General features: G+C 43.0%; 1 protein-coding gene across 7 annotated transcripts in view; it reads left to right on the top strand.

Annotated features, from left to right (window-relative positions):
• The first annotated feature begins 1,163 nt into the window (after positions 1-1,163).
• Positions 1,164-26,347, top strand: part of ADIPOR2 (adiponectin receptor 2) — a 53,491-nt gene continuing 28,307 nt past the window's right edge. Inside the window, exons 1-3 of one of the 7 annotated variants that reach the window (XM_064654561.1) lie at positions 1,164-1,359; positions 6,246-6,411; positions 23,113-23,348. In XM_064654561.1, coding sequence (XP_064510631.1) covers positions 23,181-23,348 — 168 coding nt within the window. In that variant the 5' untranslated portion in view covers positions 1,164-1,359; positions 6,246-6,411; positions 23,113-23,180. Of the gene's footprint in view, positions 1,360-1,714; positions 1,737-6,245; positions 6,412-7,167; positions 7,188-11,252; positions 11,278-16,295; positions 16,321-23,112; positions 23,349-26,347 lie in introns of those variants that run through there. The other 6 variants (XM_064654554.1, XM_064654556.1, XM_064654559.1 and 3 more) reach the window with 6 other exon arrangements.

Here is a 26,347-nt window from a genome sequence, read left to right as displayed (position 1 = left end):
TTTTATTATTGTTATTTGGGATTTTTTAACTGCTAATCATGATTCTTCTTGTCCTTTCTGGTACTTATTCTGTTGGGCACCTTTCCCCCAGTGAATTTTGCAGTGCCCTGATGGCTCTGAGCTGTCACCACAGATGGCCCCCCTTGGCCACAGAAGCACTGCGTGGCCCAGGGGTTTCCCATGACACTGATTTCAGTAGGAGAGGGTGACGCTCTGCTGCCTGCTCAGGAAGCAGTGTCACAGGGGAACCCCCTGCCAGGCCCAGAGCCTGTTGCTGGGGGCTGGAAACTCCACTGTTCCCTAATAGTGTTTGCCGACCCCCTCCGTTCTTTGGCCGCAATAACCCCCTGCAGTGCTACAGGCTGGGGGCAGAGTAGCTGGAAAGTAGCCCAGTGGAGAAGGACCTGGGGGTGCTGGTCACCAGCAGCTGAACATGTGCCCAGGTGGTCAAGCAGGCCAATGGCATCCCGGCTTGTGTCAGGAATAGTGCAGCCATCATGACGAGGGCAGTGATTGTCCCTCTGTACTCGGCACTGGTGAGGCCACACCTGGAGTACTGTGTCTGGTTGGGCCCCTCAACTCAAGGAGGACATCTTGGCCTTGGAACGAGTCCAGAGAAAGGCAAAGAAGCTGAAGGATCTGGAGCAGCTGAGGGAGCTGGTGGGGTTTAGCTGGGAGAAAAGGAGGCTCAGGGGGTCCTTATCACTCTTTACAACTCTCTGAAAGGAGTGTGTCGCCAAGTGGGGGTCAGGCTCTTCTCCCGAGTAACAAGTGGCAGGACAAGAGGACATAGTTTTCAGCTGCGCCAAGGGAGGTTTAGGTTGGACATTAGGAAGAATTTCTTCACAGCAAGGGTGATTAGACATTGGAACGGACTGCCCAGGGAGGTGGTGGAGTCATCGTCCCTGGAGGTGTTTAAGGAAAGACTGGACGTGGCACTTAGTGCCATGGTCTAGCTGGCGTGGCCGTGTCCGGTCAAAGGTTGGACTCGACGACCTCAGAGATCATTTCCAACCTAACTGACTCCGCGATTCTATTCCCAGGACGGAAGGCAGATAACGCACCGCCCCCGCACCCCCCCTCCCCGCTCCCGGTGCGCCTGCGCGGCCGCGGTGGCTCCTCCTCCCTGCCATCCCATCCCATCCCATCCCTCCCTTCCAGGCCCGGCCCGGGCTCTCTCCGCGTCCTTCCGGCCCCGGGCGCGCAGCCGCGGCGGCGCCTCCCGCATTGGCGGCGGCGGCCTCGTGCGATGGTGACGCCGTAGGGCCGGGGGAGGCGGCGGCCGGGCCGGGCGGGCGGCGGCGGCAGCGGCGGCCGCGGGACGGGGGCGGCGGCAGGAGCTCCGCCGGCCGTGGGCAGGTGAGAGCGAGCGCAGGGGGAGCCGCGGCCCCCGCTCCGCGCCGCGGGGGCTGCGCGGGCCCGGCCCGGCCGCCCGCGGGGCCGGGGGTCGCCGCCGGGGCGAGCAGCCGGTCGGGGGGCGGCGGGGGGACCCCCGCGGTGTGGGGGCAGCGCTGCGGGGTCCCGGCGCTGCCCGGCGGGGCGGGGGGGCCGCGGGAGGGCGGCGGCGGCGCTGCCCCGGCCCGGCCGTGTCTGGGCCCTGCGGGCGGGTGTGCGGGGCGGGAGCGAGCGGAGCCCGCGGGCGGGGAGTTCGCTCGGGGCACGGAGGAGAGCTCGGGAATTGCCGGCTGGAGGAGGCTTTGGGCCGGGGGAGCGCTGTTAAGTGGGTCAAGAGCACCGTAAGTGGGTCTTGTTTATAGTCTTCCGTGCACTTGTTGCTCGCCAGGGCAGGGAGGTCTGCTGCTGCTCCTGAAATCTTTCTACAGAGACAATAAAAATAATAACGCCTCCGCTTGCACAATATGGGAGCCTTATTGTGCAAGCAGAGCAGTCTCTGTCTCTCAGAGTCTCTGTCTCTCAGTGTTTTCTAGTGAATGTGTGTATAAACACTTGAACTACCAACAGTAGTTGGTATATTCTATGCAATGTATTCAATGCAAATATTCTATACCGCAGTTTGGATATTCTCACGTTGTTTGGGTAACCACAATTTGGATATTCTCAAGTGGCAGCAGAATAAACTTTTTAAAAAGTTGGTTTTTTTTTTTTTAATTTTTTTTTCCCTGAGAGAATCAGACATTCATCTCTTGCTTGCTTAGGCTGAACAACAAAGACGTTTAAACATATGGTAATCGCCCAGAAGACAAAGAAGATATGACAGCTGTTGTTCTTACTGGTCTTTTGCAGCAATGTTTCTTTTTGTGTCTGTTTTAGCCTTACAAGTCAGTTGATTTCGTGGCTTTAGTAGTTGTGTGGGCAATTGTTTTGAGAAAAACGTTAATATTAAATTATAACTTTTTTTGACGTACAGACTTTGTCACCTTGTGAATGTAAACTATCATGCACCTGTTACATAGCAGAAAAGCTTTTAGATATTACTCCTTGTTTAAGGGCACTTTCTGTTCTTTGTGCAGCATTGAAGTTCTTCAGGCGGTTGAATTGTCTTGTGTATCACAACCATGTTGCGTATTTTTTTAAAATGGACCAGGTTTTACTAAACTGGCCAGGCCCTCTGGGCAAACCCTTCTTGGTATAATCTGGTTTTCAAGACTTGAGGCCTTTAAAGTGTAATTTAAACTCTTGTTTTCACTCCCTTGCTGTAGTCAGTGCCGGGCAGTATTAAATTTCTGGTTCCATCCTGGCTGTGGTCTTCACAGATCTGTTCTGGAAGTCGCTGGAGAGCTGTGCACTTCACAGCCCTCTTTCTCAGCACTGTGGTAAAAATCCTCTGCTTTCAGAGGCCTTTTTCGTAGTAGTTCAGTGTCGAGGTGCTTGTTTTCTGCAGAACCTTAGTGAGACTGCTACAAATTCAGTGGCAGCTGCTGTAACAGAGGAAAATATGTTTGTGATCGACAGAAGTAGGTTGTTGTGTCATGAAATTATGGATGCAGCACGGTCATAAAACCCAGCCTGTTTTCCTTGTTATCTTTGGCTATGAGCTAATATTATTTATATGAGAAAGGAAGTGATTGTGTTTTGAGTTTGTTTTTCCTTTTCCCGTAGGGGTACAAGCCAGCTCCAGCTATGAAGATTTTATGCTGTGGTTCTTGCATTATTATGTGTAAACTTCATCTGTCCCGTGGCACTTAATCCAGTACGAAGACTATGAGTATGTGTTAGCAGGCAACTTAAAAGAAGTTCATTGTTGTGTGGGAAGTGTAATATTAGTTGATAAAATACGGAAATGATTCCCTTGCCTGAGCTTACAAATAAATATGGCTGTGAATAAGGTTGTTGGCAGCTTTGCAGTGAAAACCATGCAGAATAGTTACTAATGTGGAAAACTGAATCCGAGTTAGTGATGGAGGAGTTAAAAGCTGCATCCTAGCTCAGTCCAGGTTTTCAAAATGATGCTTTCTGAGTGTAAATCAGATATGAGAACGTAATCTGGTGTGAAGGGCAAGAATGTATTTTTGGCATACTTCTTAAGCAAAAGCTTTCATGGTGAAAATTTCTTCAGCAGATTCTCATGTATTGTATGTGTATTCTCAGACATAAATACAAAATGTGTTGGGTATATGAGGTTAAATTGTATCAGGTCTTCAAGAGAGCCAGACACAAACAAAGGTATTTCCCTGACCCCCCCCACAACCCCAGTCTTCGCACCGATGGAGTTGTATTAGTGCTGTTGGACTGGTGACATTACCACTAGTTTGCTAAAGTGGCTAGTGAACAGTGATTTTGGCAACGTGGGTGAGATTCAGACTTGGAGCCTGACTCCTGGATACAGGATTAAAGGGCTGGGGTTTGAAAAGCCTCTGCTTGCTCTAGGCAAGCGTTTCTGCTGATTTGTCATGAAGGAAAATTAATGGGAATTGGCAGGGCATGTAATGCCAGTGATTTTAGTGCTTGGCTCTCTGCTATCTCATGTCTTCAGTTGCATGTTCAAGGAGCTGTGTCAAGCATTCATGTACGAAAGATACTCAATATTAGGCACTAAAAATTTTGCAAGTTTTACAGGTTTCTGGTTGCATAACCACATTGTCCAAGACACTGTGCAAAGCAATAAGGTCTGCTTTCGTCAGTGGAGATGCTGTTTGTGCATGAGGAAAATCTTGATAAGGAAACTTCAGGAGATCATTGGATTATTAGGATGCCATCAGCAATTCAAATCCTTGAATAGAGGTAGTTCTGAAATGGAAATAGCAGTTTTGAGTATTTATGATTTGAAAGTGTCTGTGTCTGAGTCATTCAGTGAATTTTTCTGACAGACGGTGTTGGTAGATTTGAAAAGATAATGGTAGCGATTATGGAAAAGTATTTGGGACAGTGTTTAGGGGGAAGACTATTAATTTAAATTGTATTGTTTTCTGATAGAACTTGTTTTAAATGCTGTTTCCTTTGTATTGACATATAAGACATTGTATTTCAGTGGGTTGTGCTTAATGTGGTGACTGCCTGCCGCTGCTATTTAAAGCAATACGTTTGTCAAGACAAGTTCAACAAAGAAGCTGGTTTTCAAAAATTTAGAATATGGAGACAAATAAGATACTAGTTCTGATTCTTCAGAAAACTGCTTCTGAAAACATTTTTTAACTTTCATTTGTTTATTTGAATATGCTCCTACTACTGGAACATTTTACTTTTGAAGTAGGATGCTGCAGATCAGTATGTAAACTAGTAAGAAGCAGGAGGTGAGTTGTTTTCGTGTAGTTCCTGTTGCAGAGCTGTGAAGTGAATGACCTCCTGCCTTCTGTGTGACAGAGTAAGAGACTTCTATCATGTAACTGTAAAACTGAACAGCAGTTTAACTTGCCCAGTGATTTTCTGGAAAGTTTGTCGCAATGGTTTGACATAAAAATATAATCTTTATCTTAGTCCACTTTGAAGGTGGACCTCAAGGTTTCCTTTCAGGACATGGTGACAGACTTTCTGTTTACAGAGGACTGCTCACCATGCTGGGATGTGGTAGCTGGTGTGGTGATAAGCAGACAGCCTCTCTCAGGAAAGGAGGTGCCACAGCTTCTGCTGCTGCTTGATTTGAGAAGTAGCAGAGAACTTGAAGTGAGTTGGCAAAATTAAGGTGCTTAGAAATTTGGAGAGCAAATATTACATGTTTAATTCCATTTTGCATTCTGATTTAACATGATTTTCAATTATAACCTCTTTGGAATTTTCAGGACCTCATGGAAATACCTTTGTATTTCACTGTTTTTTGTTCAGTGGCATCTGTCTGAGTTATGATGTGATCACAGTAGGAAAAAAATTACTGTCCAGGTTTTGTTTGGTTTCTTTTTTTAGTTTAATGATATCTTGATGGCAGTTTCATTTGTTGTTGCACATAGCCGTGATTACTCTTGTATTCTGGAGTTGCAGATCTCTGCTGCTCTGTTAGTGGAGAAAAGGGTCTCTTTTTCTGACCAGGCAGGATTCTTTGGACTTCTGTGAACTGTGTATGTGTGACAGTCAATGTTTTTAGACTTCTCAGGACTGCCTTGTGGTTAAATTGATTGCATAAAGGTGCCTTCAAATGCATAGGCAGATATAAGGTTCCCAGGACACGTAATTGTCAGCGTAGAAAAATCTGCTGCATGGTTCAGATGGATTTCAATAGCTGTGAAAATGCTGGGATGTGCCAGCTGCTGTAGCGCTCTGTGAACAGGACTAATTAAGCCCTTGTGAGAAGAGAAAATAGTCAGGCACTATTTACAGGAAGAAAGTGTTGGAACAGGCAGAGCTGTAATCATTGGCTCTGAGGTACCTTTAGACAGCAGTAGGCAAGAGAGTAGACAGTTTACTTGCTGAATGGGTTGAAAGTCAAGTCTGAATGCTTACAATGGGTATTGCAGTGTTCTGCCAACACATCTAAGTACATTGCACACTTCTGTTGAGACCTGCTACAGGAAAGGCTACTTCCCTTTTTTGCCCTATTTTGTTCTCTTCTGTCTGGCAGTATTTTATCTCAAAGCAGTTAACGTTCATGTTTCTCATGCAATGCTGAAAACCAAACTATATTAGATATAGATGTCATAAATGTTGCTTGCCTTTGAATGGGTCCTGTCAAAGTCTAGCTGTCTGCTAAAGTGAATGGTTGTTTTTCCAATTTTAAGCTTTTCTATTATCATCTGCATGTATTCAAAGACAAGGTGCAACTAGGCCACCTTACCTTAAGTACACCAAAACCATTTCTCATATCTGTTCATCCAATTTTCCTCCTTCTCAACCAAATTAAATGCTCTTTTCCCTAGTGTGCATGGTTCCATCTGCTTAGAGGATTGCAGAGACTACCATTCCTGATTTGAAGACAAGATCAATTGTGCTGCTCTGTTTAGGTCTAGAGGATGACACTTTATGTGCCACGGATTTCCTTAGGAGATCATCACTGGATGTGTTAAGCCGTTCTACAGCTTTTAGGTAAGGGTCTTTTTAGTGGTAGGAACCTTTAGTGGGCTTTTCTGTGCTTTAATGACAGCATTCTGGCAAGGTTCCCGGTTTAGCTCCTTACTGATGGATGTTTTTGGCTTGTCAAGTTTGATTTTTCTCAAAGTGCTGTCTCAAGTGTGTTTTAGTAAACTGAGTGCTTATGGATATTTGAATAAACAGGCTGTTCTGGAGGGAACAAGCCATGGGCCTTCTTGCTGTATGAAACATTTTCTTTAGACTTTGTTAAAGATCTTTATTTGTGCTCCCTTGGTTTCTTGTGAGAACTACTTGGTGGGTGATAGCAGGATTTGGGAACTGTAACCATGATAAGGACTTCAAGATCACACTGTCTGTACATTGTTTCTGAGTTCTTATTAAATGCAGAACTTGTGATGAAAATGGAATAATTGAATTGAGGCAGTAAAAGCTGCCTTCTGAGAGCAAATACCAACTCTGGGTTCTTAGATTAAATCTGAACGGTAAAATTCCTTTAGCTGGTGGTAAAATTCCTAAAGTTAATCTTTAACTCCTGATTGTACTAGAAATATATCCATATCTCCCAGTCTGCAGTGAGAGCTGTTTTAAAAAGCAGTGCAAAGATAAGTGTAGCTGAGACTGACTGTGCTCTCAATCCTGAGAGTACTGGCAAGATTTTAGCTGCAAGGAAAGGGATTTTAGCATTTGGAACAAGGAAGAGGATGGCTAGTAGGACTTGGGATGAAGAGCCATTGAACATGCGTTTTGGCATCTCTCAGCTGACAGCTTAGGTGTCCATTTGTTATGGAGAACCCTGCATGGCATTTCCTGGTGGGCTGCTCCTGGGATTTAGTGGTTGCCATTCCCTGGTGTTAACTGAAGGATTTACTTTTTCTGTTTTCTTTCCTAATGTTTTAATTTATATCTTGGTCTCTGTGACTGGTGGAATTTGTGGGCATGTATTACTTAAAGAAATACTAGTGCTGTGGGGATAAGTTAGTGGTGGTGGAATCTGGTACATTTTGATGTTATGGGATGACACAACCAATTTACCCATGAAGAACAGTGTGCTTTGCAAATTGTGATAGTTAAAGCAATTATTTGTGTCTGTGTATTCCCTAGAATAGCATATGGCATTGCAAGGCTGGTAACAGTGATATTCTACTCTTCTCAATATTAATCCTTTAGGCAAATAATTTTTTGTTTTAGTGGAACATGACTGTAGAAATAAAAGTAAGAGCCTATTCATAATTTTTATTAAACTATCTATGTGACAAAGTGCCAGCTACTGGCTTTCTGCCTGCTGTACCTTCAGCAGGGAACAAAATGGGTTATTTTCTGAGGTGAGTGTTCTGAGAATTGAGAAAAGCACAACAAAGTCAACAAAAGCTTTACTTAGTAGTTTTCTGACCTTTATGTATTCCAAGCTAAAAGGAGGATGCTGAAAAAGGCTTCTGTCATGGTTATCTTAATGTCCATGGTTAAGTGCAACTGCTCTTTGACTTCCTGCTCTGTGACATTTTAATAATTGGCAACTATATGAATTCTGCAGCATTACAGAAATAGTTCAATAATAAGTGTGTGATAAAATTCCTTTTCTTTTTGTGAGCTTCACTAATGCAGCAAAGGGAGTTGCTAGGTAGCTTAGACTTGATTTGTAAGATATTTCTCAAGGGGCAATTTTCAAATACGTTTTTGATATGGAAGATGGATACTGAATTTAAATGGAAATACTATATTATTTAAATATAAATATATATACCTGATAAGTATGAATTATTCGTTTTACTCCTGTGAAGGATATAAAGAAATAGTTTTTGGTGGTGTGTTTATTTATTCTCATTTCAAATCATCCCCCAGAAACAGAGAGTGTAATTTGCAAAAGCCTCCTTTTCTTTCTGTTAGGATTTTTCATAGGTGATCTGGCATTCTGATACCACCTAGGACTGTAAAGAAAGAACATCAGTAATAAAATGTTAAAACTTTCTGGGTTACAAAAATCCAATGTTTTATTCAGTAGGAAGTGACTTGTTGCTAAAATAATTGGAGATGTGTATTGGTTTTAGCTGCTGTGTCTGTAAAACTCTTTAATTTGGCCTTAAACCCGTGCTCTGGAGTTCAAAGGTGGGATGTTGCCTGTATTCTGCCTTGAAGGAAAACTCGGTTTCAAGTGAAGCTTATCCTTGATAGGAGCAAGAGAAGCTTGACCAAGTTTCATTGCATAAATGCTTCTGTCCCAAACATCCAACTGGCGCGTGACGCTGTTGAAAGTGCCAGTTGTGTCAACTGATTTGGAAGGGCTCCAGTACTGGGGTCAGTGTAGGGAAAGGGAGATTGTACCAAAAAAAAATCTCAAAGACTCGGATAAGGTCCAGGTGGATGTAACAGTCCAGCTCTGCATGGCTGTGGGTAACCAGGGCCTGCTTTGGGTTTGGAGCAGCAGAGTTTTAAGATGCTCTTGGGAAGGTGGTACAAGATGTTCTCAGAAGGACGTTAGTTTTTCGTTCCTCCGTGTAAGCCCTTTCCAGCTGACTTTTTCTGCCTTGGTTAACCGGATCAAACAGCCCCTTGTTACACATCACAGTAAAGTCATTGTGAGAAACAAAGCGTGATTACAGAACCCATGACTGTTTTCCTCTGAAAACTCATGTCTTGGCTCTGTTTCAATAGTTCATTATTATGTAAGTGCCTGAGGGCTTATATGCTTGCAAGACTCACATGAGTGTTTTCTGTATACTAAGGTCATCCTTGAAAAGGTACAATTCCACATTCCTGTTCTTTTAGCAGTAAGTATGATGCGTCCAGTAGTTCTTGTACCACCACCTGAAATCTTTCTACATTTTGAGAGAATTCATCCTATGTAGACATTAAAACTCCCTTGAAATTTGATGCTTCCTTCTTGGAGATCCTGTTTTGAAGTAACAGATAATTCGAATGCTTTCTCATTTCAAGCCAAAGGAACTCGTGAATTGGGCAGTAATGTCTTTGTAATAAATGAACAGTTTATAAGCATATTATTTGTTACAACATTCAAAGTCACAGGTAACAGTGGTGGTATTTGAGGTTGACCAAAGCATAGTTGCATAATTCCTGTCGTAGAATGACATTTAGTCACACTAATGATGGAGCAATTGAGAATTACTGGCACTTAAAATTAATTACCAGGCAAACATAAAAAGGAAAGGTGGAGGATGTGCTCATTACTGCTGCTTCCATTGGAGACTGCTGCTTCAGGGGATGTGACAGAGGTAATAGAGCTGTACCAGCATATTCTGCTGATGGTGATCCAGTTGCTAAGCAAAAATGCAGGATGTGTTTGTTAAAACTGCTTCTCTTCAGTGATTGTCCAACTGCCTTTATTCGTCTTTGAACTTTTGATTTGGTTGTACTGAAAATCTTGGATCATCTGGTAAGTTGTCTAGGGAATTGGTTATATTAGGAAGCAAGTGGTCTGTTAGTGAAAACCAGTTCTGCTTTGTGTTGGAAATGTTGAATAAGGAAGCCGTACAACTGGGAGGTTTTAAACTGTTGGGAATAACACTTCGTGTAGAAGTATTAGCAGCACTTACTGTACATAATGTAGTATGTGTGTTGTTTGAGCCAGATTTTCTGCCTTGTGTACTACTTGCAGTATGGATTAAGTAGGTTGTATAACGTACAAGCCTTTCCTCCTCCACTGGAGTGCAGTGAATGCCAGTTTGAAGCTGTCGTGCTAGTGCTGTGTGCTTTACAACTCCAGTGACACAGGATCCCAAGATAAACACAGCCTTCATTTAGTGACATTTTTAGGCTTTAACAGTACGCTATGAAGTGAAGCAGAGAAAATGGCAATGGATTACAGGAAAAGTCTTCTGCATTCCTTGCTGTTTTCATGCTGTAAAATTTATGTCATAGAGGATCTCTCCCAAGCTCTGATTTCAAACTCCCATGTGGACCAAAAGCAACATTTTATGTGGCTTGACAAGGGTCCCTTTTCACTAACTTTAAGTGACCTGAAGCAGATTAACGTGCAGATTAATGTATTTGACAGTAATAAATCAGCTTTAACAAGTACCAAGGCAGTGATTTGTTTGGCAGAGGGTTTGGATAAGATATGGTATCTGGAGTTATGTTGAACATTTATAGAGGATGATATCCGAGACGGTTGAAAAATTTCCTGCTGTGTTAGATTTTGTACTGATGCATCTTTGTGCAATTTAGCTGTAACTATGTGGAGTTTTATTTAAGTCAAGGTTGTTATCTTGGTGAGCCAGCCTATAAAAATGGAAGGATTCTAGTTTAAATGGAATGCATACATTTTGTCATCCCCTGTAGATGTTTACAAGTTGCTGTATAGGACACATACTCTAAGTTGTTCCCTCTCTGCATAAATTTATTATCTAATTTTAAGTTTACTTGGAGAAACAGCTTTCATGTGGATTACACATCTTTCTTTTAGGAAAGATGTAAGCTTCCCAAGCTTGAATACAAACATCAAGAACCAGTGACAAAATTGAGATGAGAGAAATTGCTCTGTGCTTCCTCACAGGTAGCACAGCTGTTTATCAGAGAGCAGTTACAAATTAGTGTTAGGAATACTTGGTGGTTTTTTGGGAATATTATTTTAGTGGTTAAAATAACTACTGTGTGTTACCCCATGGGGAAGGTACAAGATCTGTTTGTTTAACTGCTCTGTGGTGTTTCTCAGTACTGAGGCTTACAAGAAATTTGTACAGTTGTGAAATGACGTGACAGTGTGACGAGCTTGGCTTCCAAATTGGAGTTCATAGTTCAGGTGAGGGCTGGTTATGTGCAGGAGAATATAAACCAGAGAGACAGGATTTAAACAAGTCATTCTTTTCCCCTTCAGGAGGGAAACTGTAGCAGTGCATAAAGTAATTGGTAAGACTGGCTTTTGGGATGTTTTTTTTATGCGGGGGTTTTTTCAGGTGTGTGAGTTTGGTTTATTTTGTGTATGGGGTTTTTTTTTTGTTTGTTTAGGGTTTTTTTTCCCAGTTTTTCTTTAAATCTTTGCTCTTACTGTTCTGACTTTTGTCAGTGAAAATCAGTGACATCAAACTGCTCTATGACAGTTTAAACACCATCCATGAAGAAATTAAAAATCATAGTAGTAAACAGATTTTATCTAATCTATACATAAGAACAAAATTTGGGGCATGCTGAGTGTTCTGATTTCCTTGAGTCTCTGGAAAAAGGCAAGGTAATTTCATTGAAACTTGAAATTACAGAACAGCTATAACATAAACCAGTCAAACTAGAAATCCCTCTGGCTCAGGATTCTGCCTTTATTGTGGAGTTGCTGCTTAAGCTTCTGCCCCCTGAGGCTCTTTGACCACCCCCTTGTGTGTGATGCACTGTGTGATATCTGCCCAGTGTGCCTCCAAGCCCTGCTCCAGAAACAGCTTCATGTTCCTGGGCTCTACTTGTTCAGTTCTCTTGCCCCTGTGTCTCACCCGTGCACAGTGACAAGACCTACCTGAAGTAGAGAGACCAAGAAGCTCTGGTTTGCTTGTGCCCAGCAGATTCTATGTGTCACTGGTGCTGAGTTGGTGGGTAGTGAGAGTTGTGCTATGGGCCTGTTCATGGCAGGGTTCACTTGACGTGTCCCCCTTGCTGCAGAATGAAATCCTGACATGCATATGCCAGCTGGCCAGGTTGCAGCACCTTTTTACTGAGGCTTTGACTCTGCTTTGTCCCTGACCTTTCTATTTATAACCTTTGAGTCTGAAGCCTGGCCAAGCTGCAGGACCACCTACCAGTCTCAGGCAAGCTGACCATTCAGGGGAGGAGGAAACTTGGCAGCCGTAGGGTTTTTTTGTCCCCTTGTCCTCTTATGTAAGTCGCTGGCTGGAGCATCTCAGGGTAGTGCCTGCTGGCTTGTGGGATGCCTTTGGGGAGTTACTGGTGTTGGTGGGGTGCTTTGCCTGGTGTCCCTGGGAACCTTTCTGTTTCAACCCTCATCTTTTCTTCTGTGCAGTTTTTAGTTTTCTGCCTTGTAATAATTTGACTTCCTTCCTGTTTGGGTTTGGGTTTTTTTTGCTGTCCTTCCTCAGAGAGAACTCTAAAGATTTTAGTAAGGATGTCCATTCCCTAAGGAAGAAAATAGCTTCTAAGCATGAATGTGCAAGCGGTATATGCTAGATGTTATTCAGGGTCTTCTAGAGCTAGAGGTGGCTTCATGTGCTTAACATGATTTGATGAATTTATCCTGTGCATTTGTCCACTTTCCCTGTGAATCCTCATCCTGTAGCAAGAAGTTCCAAGGTTTGCTTGTTTGCTTTATCAAAACCGAGTCCTTTTCGTGTGTGAGTTTGCCATCTGCTAACTCTGTGACCTTACCTTGGTTGATGGTCAGTGGCTGGTATCTTCACTTTTTCTTGTTGTTTGGGGTGGTGCTGCTATTGTAGACTTGAAGATGAGGAAACCTTGCACTGTGTTGAAATCTTAACTGCAATTTTGAGTGATCGACCCTGGTTTTACATCAAACTTTCTTTGCTATCACAAAGGAAACCCTCTCTCAAATAATTTAGTAGATGTGTGAAATGGGTTGTAAGGCTTCTGAACTCTTACAGATTGACTAGCACATGATAAAAATAGATTTCAGATTTTGTATTTCATAAATGCAGGACTTGTTCACTTCTTACTTGTTTCCTTAGCTACAGTTGCTTGCTTATCTACTCAGGCCGGGACTTGCCTGGTTATCTGGGCAAGTTGGTTGTCCTTCAAGGTTTTACTTCTGCTTTTTCTTACATACTAAATTCACAACACTGATTATTGATTTTTGTTATGACTTACAACCTGACATTGTCTGCTTTTTTCCCCCCCAAAATCACGTCTGCCTCTACTGTGCTGTCCATACTGGAGGAACCTTTCATGCTTTTCCTAATAGTGTACCTGGGGGTTTTACCAGTGGATAAGGCAGTGTTTATGCTCTGTTTAGAACTGACCCCCTGTCTAGAGTTCTCAGCTGGGTTTCTAAGTACATCTTTGGCATACAAATTAGTGGTTGGCTTCTACATGTAGCACTTTGTCTCTGCTGAGAAGCTTGGCCTGCGTTTTCTGTCTGTGCACATCAGATGAATCTGAAGAGCTGTGTTGCATCTCGGTCACAGCCATGGATACAATAATTTGTCTTTGCATCAAAATTACATTAGATAGCTTATTTTTCTTACAGAATGAGTACAAACTTATACTAGAATGAGATCCTTTATTTGCTAATTCCATTGACAGTAAATGTTGTGTCAGCATAAGGTATTTTTTCTTCTTTCCAGAATAGTTTGCCGGAGTAGTTTTACACGTATTAACACTCCTTACAGATGCAGTTGTGTTACGGTAAGAGTACTTTCAGTGAGTATTTGAAAACTAGGACAAATAACTATTCAGTAGTTTGCTGACCCAGTTCTTGCTTTCTGCTCCTGTTCCTCCTGTCTGGGCCCTTGTCCAGGAAATCAGCTGAAATTCCTACCCTTCCTACTCTTAAGATCGAATGCTTATCAGCTTGGCCATGTTTCCTTCCTGTTTTCAGGGTTTCTTAAAGAAATGGTATCTCTTCTGTGATGTCTAGAGCTTCTTTCTGCAAAACAGAAAATGCAGACAGTGACTGCTTAGCTCCATGTTTGTGTTTAAGTGCTGTTGTAGGATTGAATAAAGGTGTGTGAAAGGCCCTTTGGTACAAAACACCAGTGACCAGGTCACCCCAGCACAGAGAGTTCCCTCTTAAGGGAGAGAATATTGCCGGTTCAGGCAGCTCATTTAGTTGCTTTTCTTGGGGCTGTTTCAGAGCTTGTTATTATATTGTGATTTTCCTGTAACACTTTAAAGGCAACAATGCTCTTCAGAGTTGAAAAATAGGAGAAGGAATGGAATACTCGATGCATGCTGTTACATTCTTGTGTATGGGCAAAGAGGGAGTACCCTTTGTACGTGTGTCTGTTTATGAAAGTAACGTGTGAGTACGTAAAGCCAAGACTTTATTGTTAGTATAATAGAAATCCTAACAGTCTGACTCAATTTTTCTTTACCAGTTAAGTCTAGACTAATGATTCTTAAGAGAAATGTTGCAGTCAGAGTACTTACATACAGGAAAATGTTGCCAAGCACAGCTAATATTGTAACACACAAACTTTTTGGTTCCTGCCCTTCAGGTGGGGTTACTTTCACCCTTCCATTGCTGCTTTGGGTCTTTAAGTCAGCAGCTTTGGACTGCTGGAGAGGATAATGGGAGGTTGTCAGCCTTGGGAGTTGTTTGTTTGGAGGAGTATGATGTTGATTTTGCCCATTTCTTCTTCTTCCCTCTAGGAGGAAGAATGCAATCAATAAGGGATATTAAGTCATGCAAAACATCTAACATGTAAATTAACACGAACCAAGTTTATGGTCTTAAACTGTTTCAAGCCTGTAGGTGTATTTAAGCTACATCCCTGCTTAAAGGGCTTGCATGTGTATTGATAATAATTTTGGTTCTTGAAATTTTAGCATTACTCTCATAAGTAGACTGTGGGTCTTTTGCCATCTCTCCTTAGTTGTGGGACAGTAGAAAGTAAGACATTAACTTAACATTTCTACTTTTGAACTGCATCAGTGATGTATAATGATATCAGTGTCCAATACAAGGTCTTGTTTCAGAATTCGAGATGATTTCAGACAACGTTACCAGGAGGCATGCTTATATGAGAGTGGCACTAAATGGTAAAGGAGACTAAAAGTTCACTTCAGCTTTTCTTAACTCTCAACAATATTTATCTTTTAAACCCCAAATTATTCTCTGGCTATTGCATTAAGGAAGTTAAGTAATTAATAAGTAGCTTTACCTGGTTTTATGTAGAACTTCAGCCGTTTGACTGAATTTGCTTCTGACTGACATAAATTTGATGCAGTCTAATTGTGGTGGATCTGCCTCTTTTACTTGAGTTTTGGTGGGTAAAAAAGAATCTGAAAGATGACGCATCACTTTTTTGGTCTTAGACTGATACAATTCTATGATGTGGATGTTGGTTATTTCTACAATGTTGTTGTGGCATTTTTGCTACAGAAAAGTACCAAATTTTTAGTTGTCTGACTTGTGGCAAAGCAGCATTGTGGCTTTTGAGGAGGGGGATATATGCTGTTTTCAACTGAAAAAATGTCATTGCTGAGGGTAAGTAAAGTAGTAGCTTTGCTTTGTTCTTATTTTTTACAAATATGGGAATGCAAACATTTTGCAGACCAAACCTGTCAGCCACAAAATGAGACACTGATGAGCAAGCTCACAGTCTCAGGAATAAAATTTAGCAAGATTATCAGTAAAACTAGAGAGCAGGTGTCCAAAAACTGGGAGGAGTGACAGCTTTTTGCAACCAGGCCTCTGAGGTCCTCTCTGCTCTATTAAAATTAGTAATCTTGGTAAGGTGCCTGGTTTGCTATGCCAGATGTGGCCTGCAGCCGGTCAACAAGTCATAATAAAGGCCATGGTGTGTACATATATAACAATTAAAGGCCAGGCCCAACAGATAACTGTCAGTTTTTAGCAGGTTAGGAAAATACTGCCTATAAAATACGCAGAGTTAAAATTTTTGGGGTGGGGTGCTGCCCTTTGTCACGTCCTCCATGTCCACAGTGCTTGAGTTTGCTTGTTTGATAGCATTTGCATCTTTCATGGCAAATGACGATCTTATTCTCCTCCCTGGGTTAATGTTTTTCCAGACTGTCACCTGGAATGGGTTGTGACAAACATCAGAGTGCCTCTGGGTGGAGGGGCAGCCGTGAGAAGTGGGACTCTTTACTGCCCAAACAGGGGAGAGTGGGGCTGCCCCCTCTTGGCACCAGCCAGCCCTTAAAATCTGCGCGGTGGCGGCATCTAAGGAAGGAGGTGTCCGAGCAGGCCAGTAAGAAGCGCTGCAGGCAACTGTCGGAATGATTTGCTGCTTGAAGTTTGTGGCCTGAAACGTGTGTATTTCTCTTCTGGTTTTAAAAGCACAGTGGTAGTGTTTGTTTTTGTAGGGTTGGTCCAGGCCTCGGAGCGCTTTCTTGAGTTATAAAAGATCTTGGTTCAGTTTTTACAGATTCAGACTTGGCCTTTGTAGGAGGAGAGTGTTGTACCTGCCAGGGTGGAGGAATGTTTGCTCTCTGAATCGCTATCTTGATGTCCTTTACATTCCCATGCAAAGATCCTCTGTGTAGAGGGGCTAAATGAATGTAGCCTCAGTTTAGTGGTCTAGCTCTGGGTTTCACTGCCTGCACCAAATACTTAGGTTTCTTCATCTTCACGCAGCGTTTTGTGAATTGGATGTCCTTGAGGCAGTAACTAAAAGGATGTATTCTAAATTTTCACTTAAGAGGAAAGTGATGTTTAATTTCAGTCTTTCACTTTTAGACAGTCTGTGATCCAAAGTGTTACTAACAAAAAAGAGCTGCATCTTTTTGTTGTTGGCAACCGTGAAGTAGCATGGTGTGAGTAGCCTGCCATAGAAATAAAATCATAAAAGGGCCAAAGATGGAACGTTCCTCACTTGGAGAAACTGAGCTGTTTATTGAAAAATTAAGAAAAAGCAAGTTTTCCAGGTCTGGTCTGTGGATATTTGTGGAATGTGATGCGAAAAGGATTTGAACTTCTGTTCTTAGTTTTGTATTGCTTTTGTGACAGTTCTCTTGGTTTTGGTTTATTAAAGACTAAATCTAATTTACAGCGGTTATGCAGTCTGTAACAACCGGACATTGTGCACTGGGGGTGGGCCAGCCTCTTACATAACACTTAACCCGGTTACAAAACTGGGGGCCAATTTGCGGTACAAATTGGACAAATGTTGTAACAATGTAATGGGATCCTCTGAAATGGAAGCGTTTTGCTAATGTAGGCAGACTGCCGGCTTGTTCCCTTTCTTTGGACCCAAATGCATCAGAATGTGCTTGATTGTTTGCCTCTGCAGCCTGCTGTGAAATAGCTTAGGCTGAAACGTCCAGTGACAGTTTACAAGTTACAAAGACAGCTTTTTGGCCACTGACCCTCTGCGGGAGCCTAAGCTTTGTTTTGTAGATGCCTCTTTATCTAGGGAAATTACATCGAGAAAAGAGGTGCTGGATTACTTCCTCATTGTTCCTCATTGTTAAAGATGACCTCCAAAGAATTTTTACAGCCTGATTCATACTTTTCCTTCAGCGTACAGAAAACAAGGTCTTCTGTGAGGTTTTCCTCCTCCTCCCTTTCATACATACCCTTGTTTGCTTTGTTTTTGACTGTAGTTTTAGAGAATATTTGGAATGTTAACTGTGGATGTTTAACTCCTAAATTGAAAAAGACAGCTCAACTGTTTAAGACTCTAAGTAAAAAAAAAAAGAAAAGAGATCCCTTATTTCAAGTTATATTCTTGAATCTTTCAGTATTAATGTTTTGTTGACTTTTTGTCTGTGGCCTGCTGATATAGGACAATTCACAAATTACTTAAAATGTCTGGATTTCTTATCTCCTTTGCTTTGCTGTGTGCATAATGAAAAAAACAGTCAACAAGTAGATCCCCCATGCAGGTACCAAGTGACCACGGGTCAGCTGGACCACATGTGTGAGTGTCACTCAATGTGAAATTTAACTCGCGTAGCACAGGAGTGTAGGTAACACTCTTCTTCTTTCCCTTACACGCACCCTGTGCACCTGCACACCTGTGCTGGTGTGTACCTGATTTCCCCTGTATGAATCAGGGTGGTCAAAAAAAGTCCACCTCTTCCCCAGGAAAACCCAAAGCACAAAATCCAACACCTTGCCAGCAGATGACAGCTGAGCATCAGTGTCGGTGGTGGGGACTAAGGGAGCCAGATGGGTGATAAGATGATGCCATTGTCACCTAAGTCAAGCTTTTGTGTGGTGTTACTGAATGCTGTTGGTGTTACTATACCTTTTGTGAGGGACTACTTGTGACAGAACGTCCCTACCAGAAGATAGTAAAATACAATGTGCCAAGAAAGCTACATTTAACTTAGTATACTTTATTTGTCAAGATAGCCAGAATCCACTGTTTCATAGGCACAACATTCCCTATCACCCTATATAAGCCTTGTTCTTGTCACAAACAATGGGTTGTACTGGAAGTGCTTTCTTTGCATTTTGTAGCTGTGCTAACAGTTCTGGAAGTGGAGTTGTGCCTGTTTTGTTACTAAGGCCTCATCTGAACAGCTTTGGCTTTGGTGAAGTGATTGAGCCCATCAGTGGTCTACTGTTCAGTCACCTTTGCCGTTCCACTGGCCTGGTTGTAGTCACCTGGTGATGCCACTGTGGCTGTCATGGTACATGGACACAGGCAAGGCAAAGTTTGTAGACTGAAAGAGTGTCTCTTACAAGATTTTTCAGGCACTCAAGCCCTTCATTAAGCATTAATGAACGTTGAGAGAAATGTAGAGCCTGAAATGTTCACGATGGCCCTTTGTTGTTTTGATAACAGATTAGGGAGAATGGGCTGATCTTATGAAGAATCACCCAGTGTATACATTGCTTATGCTGCTTTAATGGATGCTTTGGAAGAGGACTGGCAAGGAAGGAGCCTGCAGTGAGTGCCATTGCCCACCTGTTCAGAAAAGTTTCCATCAGAAAGGTGGCTGAGAGGGGAGTGTAGGGGGATGCAATTTTCATTCTTCCTCCAAATACCAGCTACAGACAGAACGAAATACCTTTCAAGGGATCATTCTTGTGCTGCTTATAGAAAAGAACACACTGACAAGAGTTGAATACTGCAGAGATTGCTTTGCTTAGGGGTAGTGGGAGGTAGTCTGACCATCCAGGACTGTTTTATCCTAAAAAGAGAGTGACAGATCTTTTAGATGTGCTTACACACTGTTAATGTGCTTTCTTTGGTTTGCTACCATGTGACATCATTTAGCTTAGATTGTAAACCAGTCCTTGTGCCAGGTGAATCCTGGGAGGTTAGAAGGGCTGTAGTGCTTATCCTGGGGAATATCTTACAAAGAATAATAGCATTATCCCTGGTGCTTAAGATTGTGTCTTTCCTTGTCATCTAGAGGAGCGAAGCAGTGTCCTAAATATGCTGCAGTTATGGATGTTGACTCCTGTGACATTGCACAATTGCAGTGAACTGCTGAGATAGTATTGCCTTCTGATTCTGTTTTTGGAAAGATGGCAGGTGTCTGTCTCCAGCCTCAAACTGGCCCTGACTGTCCTCGCTATGGGGCTGACTGCTGCTGAACTGGGATGGAGGCAGCAGCTGAGGCTGCTGTGGGGGGTGTGGTGGCATGGCAGCAGCATATTGAGTCGGATAAGGGAGTGCCTCATTTGTGTTTATGGTTGTATTAATCTGGTAAATCCTTTCTAAAAGCTGACTTAGCATTTAGAAATTTTCTACCTTAAAAAAAAAAAGCCCCAAACACAACAAACCAAGTTCTGTAGATGCTTTTCTCAGCTTATTTTAAGCACATCAGGAACTCACTGATTCATCTGGATGCTGATATTATGCTTATTATGTATGCAGTCATTAAGTAGATTTTAAATTGTACATGGCAACTTCCTCTTTAAATGGCAGCTAATTTTAATGAAACCTTTAGTTTTCATGCTACAAAAAAAAGTTAAAGGACTTCATATATGAGATTTGTAATCTCAGTGAAACACAAAACAATGTTTTCCGAGATCTCAAGTGTTCTATAGCTTTCCATTTTCTAGTTTTTGTTTTCACGAGCTACAGTCTTAGAGAGAATGGGGCAATAAGTCTCTTTACAATGTTTCAGCCATCGAATTCTGTCTAGATGCTACTGACCATACTTTACTATCTTTTAGTTTGCTTACCTTTGCATGCTGTTTTAGGGCAAGCACATTTAGTGCTAAGAGGATCCTGCATAAATGAGAACATGGAAACATTGTAGTTCACTGAACAATTCCACTGTCATTTCAAGAAACAGCAACTTTTATTTCTGCAGAGCTCTTAAGTTCAGCTCCGCTGCTGAATGCAAGTCTGACTCTCTGGAGGTGAAATGCATCTTTTATTTTTAACCTTAGTGATTGCTTGGCAGCAAGTGCTAGCGAAGTAAATCTTCAAGGCCTGATTTAAAAGTCTCTTGGCATTCTTGTATCTTCTTGTGTTAGCAGAACCTTTCGCAACCATCTTGGCCAAATGCAGTTAAGCCTGTTGTGTGGTTGTTACTGTGTCTCAGGGCATTGCTCCCACAATGTCATAGAGGTGATGTAAGGACAGGCTATTAGGCAATATAGTTGGTAACACAGCACAAAGTGGCAACTGTATTGCTTAAAGCTGGTAGAAAGAAGAACTAGTAAAACTTGCTGGTTCAACGTCTAATGCAAAATTGCACAATCCGTGAAGCTAACTAGGGCTGTTCCAACTAACTACCTCTTTGAAATGTTGTATGGAATATCAGGGTGTGTGCCTATGTGTGTGTTTAACTGTTGTTTATGAACAGCTGCTCTGCTTGCTTGCATTTTTTTGGTTTTTGCTACAGCTTCAAATTGGCACAGGGGACTTGATGTGGTCTAAGACCAGCTGGCAACTAAGCCCCACGCAGCCACTCACTCACTCTGCCCCAGTGGGATGGGGGAGAGAATCAGAGGAGTAAAAGAGAACCTGTGGGTTGAGATAAAGACAGTTTAATAAGTGGATACAAGCAAAGCCAACCAAGGAATTTGCTCACCACTTCCCATGGGCAGGCAGGTGTTCAGCCATCCCCAGGAAAGCAGGGCTCCCTCACACATAACGGACATTTGGGAAGAAAATGAGCTCTACCCCAGCCAAACCAGCACTGTACTGAAATTAGTCTCCTATAGGTTGCCTTTTAAATTAGGATGCCCGTTGTTTCAAACTGTAGTTGTTGTTGCATACTCTTTTCTTTTTTAGATTAGTTTTGCCAAATGGCAGTGTGATTGTCTTCATGTTTTTGTGCATAAAAATAGAATTGTTACTTGGCTGCTTGAAATATGACAAAAACAATCAAGATTTCAGCAGTTCTATGGCTTTCTAAATATTTTTTCTTGCTCTTAAAATCTTGCTCAACTTCTTCATTGAGCTTCCTGTGTAATGCTGTTAAACCTCATTTTAATTCTCCCGTGACTCTTGTGTTTACCAAGTAAACAGCTGTGGCCATTTTAGATGTTACTTCTCAGGTGGAGGTTGCTGACCCTGTAGTGAAGGTAGCAGGAAGGTGGGCACACCATCTGCTCTGCTGTCATATTGTCAGCACACCATCTTGGGTGATTAAAGCTGTGTGCCATGCTGAACTCAGACAACTTGAGGTATCATTTAGCTCTGCAGAGTCTGTTACCTGCTCATTAGCAGCTCTCTCCTCTGAGGATTGCCAGGCTGCTGAGGGGATATAATATTGCAAAATGCTGCAGCAAAATTAACTATAGCCCATTTGTCACAGCTGAGAATTGTCTTGCAGTGATCATATGTAAATGAAATTAGTTCCTGTAAGGACAGAATACACTGTTTATTGGCTTTTTGGAGGTGACATTTTATTATAAGACTGCCAATATCAATTCCCCATCTTATATTTTTAATTTTCTCTCCTACATTATGACAAATTTCAGCATCTTTATTGGGCACTAAAATTCCAATATAATTATGCATCCTGGCAAGTTAAAACTTGTTAGATGGATTATCCTAATGTTATGTGTTAGTCACATCTGAGTACTTAGATGCTACAGTAATAAGAGTGACACCAAGTGATTAGTGCAAAACGAATAGATTCTCATTCAAAGTGATTCTGAAGCCTCAGCTGAGGCTTCATTCTGATAATTTGCTCTGATGCTTTCTGGCACTCAGATTGCCAAGTTCGTTGGTGTTGTGCCTCCCAAGGCTACCAGTGTCCAGCAGGCATCTCTTGGCTGACTGTTGAAGAGATATACAGTGATGTACAAGACAAAGGGGTAGCCAATAATACCCTTGGAGGAGAGCTCAGAATAACTGTTGTCATTAATTTTCTGCAAATATAATCACATCTTTAGCATTTTGAGATAAATTTACCCTGAATCCTTTTTGCAGTGTTGTAAGTCTAAAATATAGTGACTTTTCTGAGTAGAAATCTTGGGTTATGGTTTTCTGGAGGAATTGCCTGTGTCTCGTTGCTCTGATGGAATGAACGGTGTTTAAATCTGCCTGCTCTAATTCACTGCACAAGTAAAGGTACAAGCCTATTGCCAGCAGTGATTGTGAGCATGTTAATTTAGGCAAGGGAAGCTTAATTGCTCTGTGTACTACTGCCCTCCTTGCAGCCTGTCTAAAATTAGTTGCTGCATGAGCTCTGCTTGCTTGCTATTACCTGAGCAGCTGTACCAGTACTTAACGACCTACTTCTGGTGAATCCTAGCCCAGATGATTGAGCTTGGCTATGAGCTTCATACCTGCGAAAAGCTGATAATTACAGAGGACTTGTGATAAGTAGTTTATTTCTAAGTAGTATTAACAGCTCGGTGTTTGCAGCTTTGTAAAAATAAAAATAATTTCTAAAAGAATTGCAAATTTTTGAAAGAAAGTTCTATGAAGCTCACTTTCTATCATCTTTCCAAGTTGTGTTTAACTTATGTTAGGGTATGAAAGTGTCAGTGGTCTCAAGATGGGAATTCGTTGTCCAGCGGTTTAGAAATCTGTGTAATTGATCCTGTGGGAGTTTTGGCACATAGAAAAGCAGTTGTGGTAACTGTTTGGTAGCTTTTGAGCATGCTCTTCTTCCAGCCAACTTTTGCACACTTCTTTTTAAACTTCAGTTGACTTATATAAGCCGTTTGTCTTTCAGAGCCAACACGTAATCAGCCAAACTGAACCAAGAGGAAAGAGAATATTTGAGAAGGCTCCCAGCATCTCATGAACGAACTAACGGAACTCGATAATGCTGGTTCTCCAGAGCCAGGTCTACGGCTCAGAAGAGGACACATGTCTGACCCTGCAACAACACAGGCAGCCTTTGAGGAGGACAGCTCTCAACAGAGGCTTCTTTTAGAGGAGCCACCTCTGTCTTCTGATCAGGAAAATGTAAGTTTTATAAGACTACCTGCTAGGTTTGCTGGGAAAAGTGAGTTGTGACATAAGTGCTCCTTAACCCTCAGAAAGGTGGACCATGAGCCTACAGCCTTTTAATGCCTGGTAAATAATTGTAATAATACCAGGAAGATTCCAGAAATACTCAGTTGAATGTATGGGATCTTGAGTGACAAGACTGGGCATAACTAATTTTACAGCCTCAAAGAAATAGGATTTGTGCTGATTTGTTCTCTGCTGAGATGCTGCTCATATGAAAAGATTTTTGTTCTGGAACTTTCAGTTAATTACAAGTGAAAGGGGAAGATGTATTGACTTTGGCTGAATGTAATCAGAACCTTGACTAATTGCTATAATTTTGGAGATTAGGACAGAAAAATCTGTTTGCAAGCATTGTTGTTGGAAGAATGGCCATACTGGATTAGGCCAAACATCCACAGTGTACAATATCCTATCTCTGGACAGTAGCCAGTAACAGATTTATAAGGAAGAGTACAAGGGTGGGGAAGCACATTGGGTTACTTCCCTAGAACACTCTCCCAGTCTTTAGCAGTTGGTGGCTCACAGATTTTCTGAGCCAGTGTCAGTGTCTTAAAATTTTTGGTACAGGAGCCTCTGTAAATTTGAGTAGCCACAACATCCTGTGGAAAGGTGTTCCACAGCTTAATTAGGTGTTACACAAAGGTAATGTCCAAGCACTGGACTACAGTACCTTCTGGTTAGAGAGTTCCAGAACTGTAATTAATGCTTCTCCCAGGATATGTTCAGATGGATATCAGCACAGTTAAGTGGAAGAGGCATTCATCTCAGGCTCACTATTAAATTTATCATGGATTAATGACTTTACTGTATCAGCTCAGTCACAGCAACTGTGTGGTTTTAGCCAGCAGCAAAAACATGCCGGTGCTACTTAGTGTATGTTGGGCTGTGGCTGTAATTGCATTTGCCACAAATTCTGAGTATGTGCATGGACCACTGTCATGGGTCAGCTGACATGAGAACCTGTATGAGCCTGTCTTAACTTGATGAGTTTGAGCTCTTACAGAATTTAGTTTCAAGTGTTCTTGTAATGAGAAGTCAGAACAGATAATCATGGCTAGTAAGCTAAGCCAGTGGACTGTAAGTTGTACACTTCTTTAGGACATTGTCAGTATATCATGATAACAGGAAATACCCAGAGTCTTTTTCCATTCTGTGGAAGGTTGTGAAGCACGTGTATGAGGTGCAAAGTCTTGGCCAATATTTGAATTCTGTAATGTTATTGTTATAGACTAGGAAATCAGGGAATTTTCCTTCCCCCTGCCCCACTCCAAGGGAAAGAAACGGAGTGAGCGGGGGGAAGGGAGGTTATTAGCATTACTAAAGATGTAGCCAGCCTGAGTTGATGGCCCATTTGGAGAAAGAAAAGAAGGGGGCAAGGAGGCAGGAAAGGGGGAAGCCCTGGCCGGGAAGGTGAGAGGAGGGGTTTGGGGGGTGGCTAGCTCGGGGTGCGGACAGGCAGTTGGGTTTGGGAGGGGGACTGGAGGTCTAGCTGCCTTTTGGTCGTTAATCCTGGGGAGTTCGACCTTTTGTGCTGTTGGCTTCGACCTGCCTGACTGTCCCGCCCGCCGGAGCTGCTGTGCTTCATCGGAGAGTTTTGCTTGCCCACGGGAGAGGAGAAAGAGTTTTGGAGACATCACCGCCTGAGACTGCAGTGAGACTTTGCCACTCAAGACAGCGGTGAGTTCCCGTGGGAGTGGGCAGCCTGCTTTCCTTTTTGTCCCCACGGAGACGAGGACCCCCCATCTCCTCGGCTTCCCCACGCGGCCCGGGATCACCCCCTCGGTCCCCCTCTTCCCGCGGGTGATTGCTGGAGCCCACTGCGCCCCTGCCGACCACAACCAGGTACTGCAGGCCCTGCAGCTCCAGCGGCCCAACAGCGCCCCCTGCCGACCACGACTAGATACTGCAGGTCCTACACCCTCCAGCGGCCCAACAGCGCCCCCTGCCGACCACGACTAGATACTGCAGGTCCTACACCTTCCAGCGGCCCAACAGCGCCCCCTGCCGACCACGACTAGATACTGCAGGTCCTACACCCTCCAGCGGCCCAACAGCGCCCCCTGCCGACCACGACTAGATACTGCAGGTCCTACACCTTCCAGCGATCCAACAGCGCCCCCTGCCGACCACAACCAGGTACTGCAGGCCCTGCAGCTCCAGCGGCCCAACAGCGCCCCCTGCCGACCACAACCAGGTACTGCAGGTCCTACAGCTCCAGTGGCCCAACAGCGCCCCCTGCCGACCACAACCAGGTACTGCAGGTTCTACAGCTCCAGCGGCCCAACAGCGCCCCCTGCCGACCACAACCAGGTACTGCAGGTCCTACAGCTCCAGCGGCCCAACAGCACCCCCTGCAGACCGCAATTAGGACCGTGTTAAAGGACAGAGGAGTACTCTTTTAGGCTTGTTGTTGTGGTTGTTGTTGCTGGTGTTGTTTTGTTTTGTGTTACTTTTTTTTTTTCTTTCTTCTTCTTTCTTTTTGCTAACATTCATATATTTCTTAATAAAGGGTTGTTATTTCTCCTGTTTTTCCACATTTTCCTCGAGTAAAGCCCCTTAATCTGACACTACAATTGCAGAGAGAGAGGAGTTTGGTCTACCTCACAACTCATCCTCTTTAGCAAACAGTCTAGTCTCTTCAGACTTAGACATTTTTGGCGCCCAACGTGGGGCACGAAAGAGGAAAAGTGGAAAAGAATAACTACCCTTTGTGTGAGTTACGCGCGTTTTGAACCCCTTGTGTGATTGACACGCGTTTTTGAACTTGTAGGCACCATGATGTTAGGGGTTGTTGCTTTCCTCTGGCATATAACCATGCCAAGATACCTGTCCCACCTGTCAACGTGTTTCAGTTCGGATACTAGTACTTACATTGCAATAAGTACCTTTGAGATTGCGCATTGGGTATATGACACGGCAAACTCAGCTCCTGTGGTTTTCATCCGGAACAT

This window comes from Pseudopipra pipra, chromosome 5 (assembly GCF_036250125.1).
Source record: "Pseudopipra pipra isolate bDixPip1 chromosome 5, bDixPip1.hap1, whole genome shotgun sequence".
In the NCBI taxonomy this organism is placed as follows: Eukaryota; Metazoa; Chordata; class Aves; order Passeriformes; family Pipridae; genus Pseudopipra; species Pseudopipra pipra.
This window is presented reverse-complemented; position numbering and strand designations above follow the sequence as displayed.